This window comes from Plecotus auritus (assembly GCF_963455305.1).
Source record: "Plecotus auritus genome assembly, chromosome: 5".
Lineage (NCBI taxonomy): Eukaryota > Metazoa > Chordata > Mammalia > Chiroptera > Vespertilionidae > Plecotus > Plecotus auritus.
Genome location: NC_137776.1, coordinates 150939092 through 150951150, shown reverse-complemented (window position 1 = coordinate 150951150; position 12059 = coordinate 150939092). Strand labels below are relative to the sequence as shown.

Here is a 12059-nt window from a genome sequence, read left to right as displayed (position 1 = left end):
CTTTTTTAGTGTTCTGTAGTTTTCCGCGTACAGGTCTTTTACCTCCTTAGTTAAGTTTTTTCCTAGGTATCTTAATTTTTTTGGTGCAATGGTAAATGGGATTGTTTTTTTAAATCTCTTTCTGTAAGTTCACTATTGGTGTATAAAAATGCCATAGATTTCTTGGCGTTAATTTTGTATCCTGCTATATTGCCGAATTCATTTATTAAGTCTAATAATTTTTTGATGGAGTCTTTAGGGTTTTCTATGTACAGTATCATGTCATCTGTGAATAATGACAGTTTTACGTCTTCTTTTCCAATTTTGATGCCTTTTATTTCTTCTTCTTGTCTAATTGCTACGGCTAGCACTTACAGTACTATGTCAAACAGGAGTGGTGAAAGTGGGCATCCTGACTCGTTCCTGTTCTTAGGTGAAATGGTTTTAGTTTTTGCCCATTGAGTATGATGTTGGCTCTAGGTTTGTCATATAATGCTTTTATTATGTTGAGGTATGATCCCTCTAATCCAGGGGTGGGCAAACTTTTTGACTCGAGGGCCACAATGGGTTCTTAAACTGGACCGGAGGGCCGGAACAAAGGCATAGATGGAGTGTTTGTGTGAACTAATATAAATTCAAAGTAAAGGAGCGGAGGGGAGAGCAAGAGAACCCTCCGCTCTTTCGGCTCCGCGGGCCAGATAGAACAGCTGAATGGGCCGGATCCAGCCGGCGGGCCGTTGTTTGCCCACGGCTGCCCATTTTGCTGAGGGTTTTTATCAAGAAAGGGTGTTGCATTTTGTCAAATGCTTTTTCTGCATCAATTGATATGACTATGTGATTTTTATCTCTCAATTTGTTTATGTGATGTATCACGTTTATTGATTTGCAGATATTGTCCCATCCTTGCATCCCCGGGATAAATCCTCGTTGGTCATGGTGTATGATCTTTCTGATGTACTGCTGGATCCTATTTGCTAGAATTTTGTTGAGGATTTTGGCATCTATGTTCATGAGGGATATTGGCCTGTAATTCTCTTTCATAGTGTTGTCTTTATCTGGTTTTGGTATTAGGGTGATGCTGGCTTCATAGAAGGAGCTTGGAAGTGTTCCTTCCTCTTGAATTTTTTGGAATAGTCTGAGGATAGGTTTTAGTTCTTTTAATGTTTGATAAAACTCTCCTGTGAAGCTGTCTGGCCCTGGGCTTTTGTTTGCTGGAAGCTTTTTGATGACTGCTTCAATTCCCTCCATAGTTATGGGCCTATTGAGATTTTTAGAATCTTCCTGATTGAGTTTTGGAAGGTTGTATTTTTCTAGGAATATGTCCATTTTCTCTACGTTGTCCAGTTTGCTCGAATAGAGTTGTTCACAGTATTTTTTAACAATCCTTTGTATTTCTGTGGGATCTGTTGTTATTTTGCCTCTTTCGTTTCTGATGTTGTTTATTTGAATCCTTTCTCTTTGCTACTTGGTGAGCCTGGCTAGAGGTTCATCAATCTTATTTATCCTTTCAAAGAACCAGCTCTTGGTTTCACTGATCTTTTGTATTGTTTGTTTGTGTGTGTGTGCGTGTGCGTGCGTGTGTGCGTGTGTGTGTGTGTGTGTGTGTGTGTGTGTGTGTTGGTCTCCATGTCATTTACTTCTGCCCTGATCTTTATTATCTCCTTCCTTCTGCTCACTCTGGGCTTTTTTGTTGCTCTCTTTCTAATTCTTTAAGTTGTAGAGTTAGATGATTTATTACCATTTTTCTTGTTTTTTGAGGTAGGCCTGTAGAGCTATAAACTTACCTCTCAAGACTGCTTTCACTGTGTCCCATAGATTTTTGGGTTGTTGTGTTTTCATTGTCATTTGTTTCCAGGATGTTTTTAATTTCTTCTTTGATCTCTTTGGTAACCAAATCATTGTTTAATAGAATTCTCTTCAGCTTCCAAGTGTTTGAATTTTTTTATTGTTTTTATTGTAGTTTATTTCTAATATTATGTCATTGTAGTCTGAGAAGATGCTTGATATGATTTCAATCTTCTTGAATTTGGAGAGACTTTGTCTGTGACCCAATATGTGGTCTATTTTTGAAAATGTCCCCTGTGCGCTTGAGAAGAATTTATATTCCGTGGCTTTGGTGTAAAATGTTCTGAAGATGTCAATTAAGTCCATCTGATCTAGTGAGTTATTTAGAATTGCTGTTTCTTTGCTGATTTTTTGTCTAGAGCAGTGGTTGGCAAACTCATTAGTCAACAAAGCCAAATATCAACAGTACAATGATTGAAATTTCTTTTGAGAGCCAAATGTTTTAAACTTAAACTTCTTCTAATGCCACTTCTTCAAAATAGACTTTCCCAGGTCATGGTATTTTGTGGAAGAGCCACACTCAAGGGGCCAAAGAGCTGCATGTAGCTCGCGAGCCGCAGTTTGCTGACCACAGGTCTAGAGGATTTATCCAGTGATGTCAGTGGTGTATTAAAGTCCCCTACTATGATTGTATTGTTGTCGATCTCTCCCTTGATATCTCCCAGGGGTTTTTTTTATGTATTTGGGTGCTCCTGCATTGGGTGCATATTTGTTTACCAGGGTTATATCCTCTTGTTGTATGGATCCCTTTAGTATTATGGAGTGGCCTTTCTTATGTCTTGTTATGGCCTTCACTTTGAGGTCTATTTTGTCACATATAAGTATTGCTACCCCAGTTTTTTTTTCATTTCCATTTGCCTGAAAGATATTTTTTCATCTCTTCACTTTCAGTCTATGTGAATCCCTTGTTCTGAGATGGGTCTCTTGTAGACAACATAGATATGGGTCCAGTTTTTTTATCCATTCAGCCACTCGATGTCTTTTGATTGGAGCATTTAGTACATTTATGTTTAAAGTTATTAATGATAGGTACTTGTTTGTAGCCATTTTTATTTTTTTGTGCCTGTGTTCCTTCTTCCCTTTTTATTTCTTCTTTTTACACCAGTCCCTTTATCATTTCTTGCATTGCTGGCTTGGTAGTGATAAACTCCCTTAGCCTTTTTTTTTTTGTCTGTGAAGCTCCTTATTTCCCCTTCAATTTTGAATGATAGCCTTGCTGGATAGAGTATTCTTGGATTCAGCCCCTTGCTTTGCATCACTTTGTAAATTTCCTTCCATTCCTTTCTGGCCTGATGCATTTCTGTTGAGAAATCATTTGATAATCTAATGGGAGATCCCTTGTACATAACTTTCTGTCTCTCTCTTGCAGCCTTTAAGATTCTCTCTTTGTCCTGAATATTTGCCATCATAATTACGACGTGTCTTGATGTGGGTCTTTTTGGGTTCATCTTGTTTGGGACTCTGTGCTTGTGTGGAGATGGGAGTGAATTTGGAGCATTGGGGGGAAACTGTCTCCAGCTTGTTAGATAAAGACACACAAAAGTAACTTTATCAGTACAATTGTGATAAGTCCTATGCAGGATGAATACAGATGGTGCTGAGGTTTTATAACAGGAAGACCTAATAGGGCCTTTTGAGGGTTAGGAAACAATCTTAATTTCAAGAGAAGGTTACCTAAGATCTAACAGTAAGTAAGAGTGAGTCTGGAGAAGAGGGTTGATGGATGTAGGGGATAACCTAGGTAATGGGAACAATAGGTGCTAAGGCCCTGAGATGGGAGGGAATTTGGAGCAATGGGGAAATGAGGGAAGGCCAGGGTAACTGGAGCATCATGAGTGAGAGAGAATGGTAGCAGGTAAGGCTGGGGAGGCTGGCTGGGGCCACATATAAGCTAGGTCTTGTCGGCCACTGTAAAGCATTTGAACATGACTTGACTGGAAGGGAAGCATTGAGGGGTTGGAAGCAGGAGTGTGATAGGATCAGTGATCACACACATACCCTCTGGAAGGTTGAATAATAGAGGACTAGAAAATGTCCATTGGTTTTAGCCACATGCAGGCTGCTGAATCTTGATAGGAAAGGATAGTGTGAAAGGGGACGTGTGTTAGCTGCTGGCCAAAATCAGACATACTTTTGATGGACTTTCCATTCCTGAGTGTACGTTATCATTTTTTATCTCTCTCAAATGATTTGATAGCGAACATTGGGTAGCATGTGTGCAACTATTGGAAATAAGTATCTTAAAACATGAAATTTTGTATTGTTTTTTTTTTAAATATATTTTATTGATTTTTTACAGAGAGGAAGAGAGAGGGATAGAGAGTTAGAAACATCGATGAGAGAGAAACATCGATCAGCTGCCTCCTGCACACCTCCCACTGGGGATGTGCCCGCAACCAAGGTACATGCCCTTGACCGGAATCGAACCTGGGACCTTTCAGTCCGCAGGCCGACGCTCTATCCACTGAGCCAAACCAGTCAGGGCTATTGTGTTTTTTTTTTTTAAATGCAAACTAAAAACTACCGTGTTTAGGAACTATTTCTAGAATAATGAGGTTCAAACTAGTCATTTCTTTTTAATTATTGAAACTCTGAATCAAACTTCTTAGCTACTACTCCCTCTTAGTGTACTCAATGGGAAAATATTTTTATCTTATGTATTGATTTATAAGCTAAAATTTCAGGAAACCTAAACAAAGGCTTTGTTTAATAGTGTCTGTTTCTTTTCCACAGACCTATGGGGCATTATTCTGTGAAACAAGTGCCAAAGATGGTTCGAATATAGTGGAAGCTGTTCTCCATCTTGCCCGGTAAAGTTTTGTCTCTTATTTGGAAAACTGGATAGAGACTTGAGTTTTCATTTAGTTGGTGCTCATGTCAAACCTCTTGACCACGACATGACTCTACATTGGAAAACACTGTCTTCTCTTTCAGTAGTGGTTAGAGAAACAATTAGACGTAGATGTTATAAAAACTGGTAATGCTGCATATTCACTGTGAACATTGACAAGCATACCTTTACTGCCAAACAAAGCAGGTGCACCTGAGGTTTCATTGATGTTTTTGCATAATGTCACCACAAAGCTAATAGTTGACTTGCACGAATCATTTACAGGAACCAGATTTTAAACACAAGAGATTATTATGAATATAAGTATTATGACATTTTCCAGGGTAAAGAAAAGAAAACCTCAATAAAACAAATTGTGTATATGCCAGTTGGAAGCACTTGGTTAAATTTATTACACAGGTAATTATTTAGCTAAGGCAATGGTGTTAATAACATTTTGGAATGTAGATTGGAATATTGCATTATTGAGCAACTTGGATATAATAGTGTTTTAATTCTTAGAGTATTCTTACGAAATAACAACATGGTGTGTTATGTTTATCTCTTCTGCCTAGTTTTCTGCCACAAATGAAATGATGATTCTTTACTGGCCTAAAGGGATTAAATATTAAAAAGAAGAACAAAGAAAGAAAAAAATCGAAGTGTGTGTTAACAAAATCCAGGCCGATGACAAAGCAAAAATGTAATTGTAGGTACATTGAGTGGCCAGATTATTATGATCTTTGAACTCATAATAATCTGACCACTCAGTGTGTGTGTGTGAGTGTGTGTGTATACACACACACACACACACACACACACACATATATATATATATTAGAGGCCTGGTGCATGAATTCGTGCATGGATGGGGTCCGGCCAGCCTGGCCAGGGGGAGGGGACATGGGTGGTTGGCCGGCCTGCCTGCTGGTCGAACTCCTGGTTGAGGGGACAATTTGCATATTAGCCTTTTATTATATAGGATATACACTGAGTGTCCAGATTATTATGCGTTCAGAGATCATAGTAATCTGCCCACTCAGAGTATATAGTGCTTTTACTGATCACTTGTGAGGTTTTACAAGAATCTTGACTTTAGTATGATAATTGGCCTCTTCTGCTAGTATACACTGACAGTTAAAATACCTTGCAGTGTTTTAAATTCTGCTTTTGTATTAGTGACTTGATGTGTATAGTGCTTCTTAGAATAGAATTCTATTAATAGAAGGTTTGGTCTGGAGCCCTGGAGAGACTGGCTTGGGAAAATCAGGAAAGGGCCCCCAGGACCTTAAATGGCCTGCTTAGAATTGGTTTGTGGCAGGGCCTGAAAGATGCCTCTGAGCTTGAACTCAGAGTCTTTGAACATTATCTCCTTTGACATCAATCCAAGAGAGAGAGCCACCTGCCCCCACCACACTGGAAATCTGAAAATCATTTTTATTTAAAGCAAAAACAGTGCTAACTTTGAATATGACCTAGAACCAGTAGAAAAAAAGGCAAACAAATATTTAACATATAAAGTCAAGTGAATTACATTTTTGTTTTTTTGCTTTTGCTTAGTTGGAGAATCATGGGCTAATATCACTTTTGTCGAGAGCCAGAATGAAACCTTCAGAAATTAGGTGAAATAATGGATTCCGTGCATTTCGGGTGCACAGCTATTTTGGTCAAACAGGATATATTCAGTAAATGGGGAAGGGGGAAGAATGAATGAAATGAACTAAAGATGGAATACTTGTTGAGTTGGTAGGTGTCCCCCCCCTTTCCTTTTTTTTTGTTTCAGATGGTTGTATTGGTGTTTCATTAAAATGTACATGAGAATTCCTGGGTGGAGTTGATGGTGTGTGCCCAGGGAGGCAGATGGGTGTAGGAAGGGCCTGCAGGTCATTAGAGCAGAGGTTGCCAACCGGTGGTCTGTGAGGTCCGAAAGGTTGGTGACCGCTGCTTTAGAGCACGATTGGGCCCGAAGCTAGGCAGGGGCTCAGTGCTATCTTAGCCTTAGGCCCATGGTCGGCAAACTGTGGCTCTCGAGCCATATGTGGCTCTTTGGCCCCTTGAGTGTGGCTCTTCCACAAAATACCACGGCCTGGGCGAGTCTATTTTGAAAAAGTGGTGTTAGAAGAAGTTTAAGTTTAAAAAATTTGGCTCTCAAAAGAAATTTCAATCGTTGTACTGTTGATATTTGGCTCTGTTGACTAATGAGTTTGCCGACCACTGCCTTAGGCAATGTGGTGCTTAATTGCTACTCTGTCTTAGCAGGAAAGGGGGCTGCTGAGCAGGTCCTGTGCATGGCTGTGGGCTGCTGCCCAGCATTTTGGAGGAATGTGGTGTCAGGAGGCTCAAAGTCCAGCCTTATATATACCCCTGAATAGCTGTGAAGTCTTGAACGGGTCCCTATCGTCCTGTAGGCTTCTCTAATCTGTAAAATGAGGGTGGGGCTGAAGGAAATGATCTCCCAGGCCCCATATAGATCCAACATTCTGATTGTATATACAACCGTCTACTCTCCTGAATAGTATAGTCGCTATTTAACGCTGAATTGTCTCATAGGGTCATATTAAAGTTAAATTGCTTCAAATTGCCGTGGTCACACCCAGAGTGCTGGATCGATTTTCTTTATTATATCATAAAGATGGGAGAGGCTGTAACCGGCCAGCCCCATTTGCTTCTGCAGCTGTTTATGGTGTGTAGCTTCCACACAGGCTTGGGTTTATGTAAAACACCTGTGCGCACAGCATTTCAATAACGAGGGCACTTGTGAATCCCTTATCATTGAGTTTCTTATTGTTTGTATTGCATATGGCCTGGTTTAAGGTCTCTAATTTAGTTATTAGCAGTGTGTTTTAACTATGAACATTATAAAGAAAGAAAATGTGTAAAGACTATAATTTGCTTTATACTCCATCTTCAAAGTTTCTTGTCAAAGTGCCTAAGTCTTAAATGGACATGGTATATTCTCCCCAGGTTAAATGGATATTTACAAAGTTTTACAGCCTTTAGAATGTTGGGTAAAATGCAAAACATGTACGTTCTCCATTTACATCTCATAAGATAACTCCCAGCATGAGATTTACATCTCATAAGATAACTCCCAAAAGGTGCCTTCCACACCACATCATGTCATGAAATTGAACGAGATGGGTTTCTGGATGTGCACTGTCTGAAGGATTCCTTTAGGAAGGGAGGCCAGAAATGTGGCACACTGAGCTACTTTGCTTGTTCCTAGAAAAACTCTCAATCCCAGGAAAAGTTTCTCTTAGAAATGCAATTTTGCAATTTTCCTATTGAGCTGCTAGGACGCCTACACACCATTGTCCATTGGTAAGTAAATTTATCAATAATGGAATGCAGGTGCTTCATATGTTCTTCAATGTATTCAAATACTGCAGACATTTAACTGATCAATGGCCTGAAATTTCAGGAAAACACAGCAAACTCAGGCAGTTATATCATTTCAGCACAAATGCCAAGCCTGACTGGGAAGAGAGGAATTGTTCGGGGACATTCTGGGGACTAGCTGTCACATTCATCCTACCCAAGTCATTTGGCTTATCTGAAGTGGGACTTTAGGATCTGCATATGTCACCACCATGCTCTGTGGCTACACTTGGAAGAACACTTCCCTAGGGAGCTTTGATAAGATCACGGAGACCTATGGTCAGCGTTGCATCTGTTAATTCTAAAAGAAATTTAGGAAGTTATAAAAAGAAAATTTTTTTTCTGGATTTTAACCATCCATTGTTACTTCCATGATCATGTATAATTAAGTCAGCATTGCTTCTTGTTAATGTCGGCCAGTATCAGCCAGAGATGGGAGCCAGGGCTAGGGTAGTGAGGAGTAGGCTGTGCGTGTGGCAGACTAAAGCATGTGAAACCACAGAAGAGAGCGAGAGGAGTCTGTGTGTACACACATATGTATGCACCTGGTAATGTGGGTCTGCGCATGCATGTGTGACCGTGCATGTATGTGTACACATATGTATGCACCTATGAATGTGCATGTGTGGTCTGTGCATGCATGTGTGAGTGTGCCTGTGTGATCTGTGTATTCATGTGTGAGTGTGCATGTGCATGTACACGTGTGTATGCACCTGTGTATCCATGAGTGTGTGCATGTGTGAGTCCGCAGCTTGGTGCTCAGAATGCTGGAGTTGGAGCCAGCCTGCATGCTGTGAATCCCAGCTGAACGACCTCTCCTCTTATGTGACCTAAGGGAGCTCCTCATATACCCAATGTAAAATGGGGCACAACAAATCCATATGGTTCTTGTGATGATTAAATAAGTCAACACCTAGAAAGCATTTAGACCAGTGTCTGGATGGCAATGCTCAGCAGTGCTGCTTTTATTTCCACAGAGCCATCTGTGGTTGAGGTTTGTGTCTCAGTAACCCCCCCTCTACCTCCTCTACTTTTACCTCTGCCTCTACCTCTCTTTCTCTCTCTTTCTCTTTCTCTCCAGGGAAGTAAAAAAAAGAACTGACGAGGATGACAGCAAGTCCATTACCAACCTGAGTGGGAGCAGTTCCAAACAGTCAACCCACATGAAGAACTGTTGCAAGGGTTAAACCTCGAACACCTTGACCTGCGAAATCTTCATTTCCGGAATACAGAATGTGTGCGACTTACTTGCTTCTCACATGGTGTGGTGCAGCCTACAGACACTGTCATATGGAGAGTTACATGTGGGAGATCTGGACCATGCTGTGGGTCCCTCCAGGACCTCAGCTCTTCTTCGCTATGTTCCCATGAACAATTTAGACTCCCTGGTTAAATATACTTGTCTTGTCCTTACAGGGTCTTAAACGATAACGTGTAAATGTTTTTCAAGTGATAAAAAAAAATCACATGCTCAGATCAAAGCTGTAGAAGAAACTCATGGACATAATTAGATTCATGCGGGAGCTGGCAAAACCTATGACAACATTTCCTTCAGATATTTAATACTAGAATACTGATAAAAGGGGGTATGGCCCGGCTTTGCTGTTAACTAGGCTTGTGGTTGTGGACATGTCACCAGCCCATGTTAGTTCTGTGTCCTCATCTGTAGAACAAGACAACGTGGCCTAAGCCCTCTCACATTCTGTAGCACTTTTTTTTTTTTTTTTTTAGAAGTGAGAAGGAGAGTGTGATAGCCCATGGTTAATAAAGACTAGTTGTTTGTACTTTTAAAATATTGGAGTATTGATTTTTCTCACTTCTGAAACAAGAACAGAATTTAATTGAGGGGGAAAAGGCAATTTTCAGTCTTTGGTGGAGACCGAAAAATCTATTTTTCTATGTGTAAAACAAAACATTTTTGTGACAAAAATAGTTCTATATAAAAGAGAGTATTTTATAATCTCAGAATACTTACAAAGTCCTTGGTTTAAGTTTGATGTTAAAAATTCCAACACACACATAGAAAGCCACATACTGCTGAGAGTACAATGCCCATGAAGGTTGTCGCTCTTCCCTTAAACAGCTCACCAGCCAGTGGCTGCCAGGGCTGGGGACAGCAAGGAATCAAGAATGAGCAACTGCTAATGGGTGTGTGACATCTTTCTGGGATGATGAGAATGTTCTGGAATTGTATGTGGTATTAATGGTTGCATAACTTTTGGAATATACTAAAAGCCACTGAACTGTATACTTCCAAAGGGTGAATGTAATGGTACGTGAATTATATCTCATTAAAAAATACATTAGTTCTTAGAACCATTTAACATTTTGCCAAGGGAAAATATGCATGCTTATTTCAACTCTTCCCATGATTTAAAAGCATGATCTCCAATACAATGCAAATCCCTCCACTCCCTCCCTGCCAGGATCCACTTCCTTAAATAATGGACAAGGAAAGAAGTGCTGTGCAAGGTTCTTGGAAAAACATCTCTTTAAGAGAGGAGGTGTGGTAAGGAAAGGAGTGGGAATCCTTTGTTCAATGTGACTGGTGACTTCCTCACCAAAGAGCTGGTTGGTCTTGCTCTCCTAGAACTTGAAGTACCTCCCACACTTTCCCATTGACAGGTCTCTAAGAGCCAAAGGGGTCAACACCTGACCCTGGGGTGGGTCAGCGAAGCCTGGCGTTTGGTTTTTGGTTTTCAGCGGCCTGAACCAATTAAGTTACTCCCAACTGGAGATCTGAGCTTACCTTGGTTCATGTAGGTCCAGGCCCCAAGTAGTTTGCTGAAAAACTTAAATAGTAGCTGTTACATGTAAGCTGAAATATTCCTTTTTGTTGAATTAAAATAATTCATTGTAGCTATTTTTCTCCTGTTTATGATTTTTATGATCAAACCTTAAATTCCTCAACCTTCGTATTTATTTTAATGAAATTGACCTGGTACGTAGCACACACAGATTATAAGTGGCTACAGCATCGTTTAAGCTTTTGAAAGCATGCTTCCTCTCTGTTGATGACCTCTAGTCTTTTCTCCTGGAAAGTTGGTCTATTTTTAGCAACTCCACCATGGATTCCTGTTTCCTCTTTCATGTTTTTGTTGGTTCCCCCTCCCAAAAAAGTTTATGTTTCTGACCAAAAAGAATGCCTTGCTTGTGGGGAGCTGTAAAACTGCACATGGAAGGAGTGGTGCTTATCTTGGGGACACAGTGAGATGAAGGTTATGCATTGCCTGTCTGGGTGCCATCTGTGGAGACAGTTTAGCATGGACCTGACATATATATCAATCATGTGGAACTCATGTTTTGATGTTTGGTACAGCTGCACTAAACGGTTAGATCACATTATTGTGTTGCCGTTATTTTCCACCAAAGTGTCTTTTTCTGTTTGTCTTACAATCTGTATATGAGAATACCCCTTTGATACAGAAGTATTACCTGGGTCTTTATTCTGAATTGTATGGCCAGTGCACCCAAATTGCTTAGATTGCACAGGCACCTTTGATAGACAAAGCAGTCATATTTAATTGTTCCAACACAGATAAATATTTTGATAAGTGTGTGTATCTAAACACATCTAAAGAGAAAAGGTACAGTAAAAATATGTTACAAAAGATAAAGTGTGTGTGCCCATGTGCACGAGTGGAGCACCAGGTGGGGGAGGGCTGTGGAGGGAGAATGGACATCAGGAGGAAGGAAGGTTAGGAAGGCAGAGAGGGAAAGAAAGAAGGGGCAAGAAAGGGAGAGTAGAGGGTTGAAAGAGACCCTGAGAGATAAAGCTTGAGAGGAAAAATAACAAAAAGGAGAGGAGAGGAGAGGAGAGGAGAGGAGAGGAGAGGAGAGGAGAGGAGAGGAGAGGAGAGGAGAGGAGAGGAGAGGAGAGGAGGAGAGGGAGAGAGAGGCAATGGGGGCTGGGGGAGGGGGGATGTGCAACTGTACTGTTAGACTGGGAGGGAAGAAAAAGAAATGGGAGGGGAGTTTGTGCACAGGTGTGTGTGTGTGTGTGTGTGTGTGTGTGTGTGTGTGTGTA

The 12059-nt window shown here is 40.6% G+C and overlaps 1 protein-coding gene across 1 annotated transcript in view; it reads left to right on the top strand.

Annotated features, from left to right (window-relative positions):
• The window catches only part of RASEF (RAS and EF-hand domain containing), a 61348-nt gene extending 51527 nt beyond the window's left edge, over positions 1 to 9821 (top strand). Inside the window, exons 16-17 of the mRNA XM_080669086.1 lie at positions 4558 to 4634; positions 9114 to 9821. Coding sequence (XP_080525212.1) covers positions 4558 to 4634; positions 9114 to 9219 — 183 coding nt within the window. The 3' untranslated portion in view covers positions 9220 to 9821. The remainder of the gene's footprint in view (positions 1 to 4557; positions 4635 to 9113) is intronic.
• Positions 9822 to 12059: the final 2238 nt, after the last annotated feature.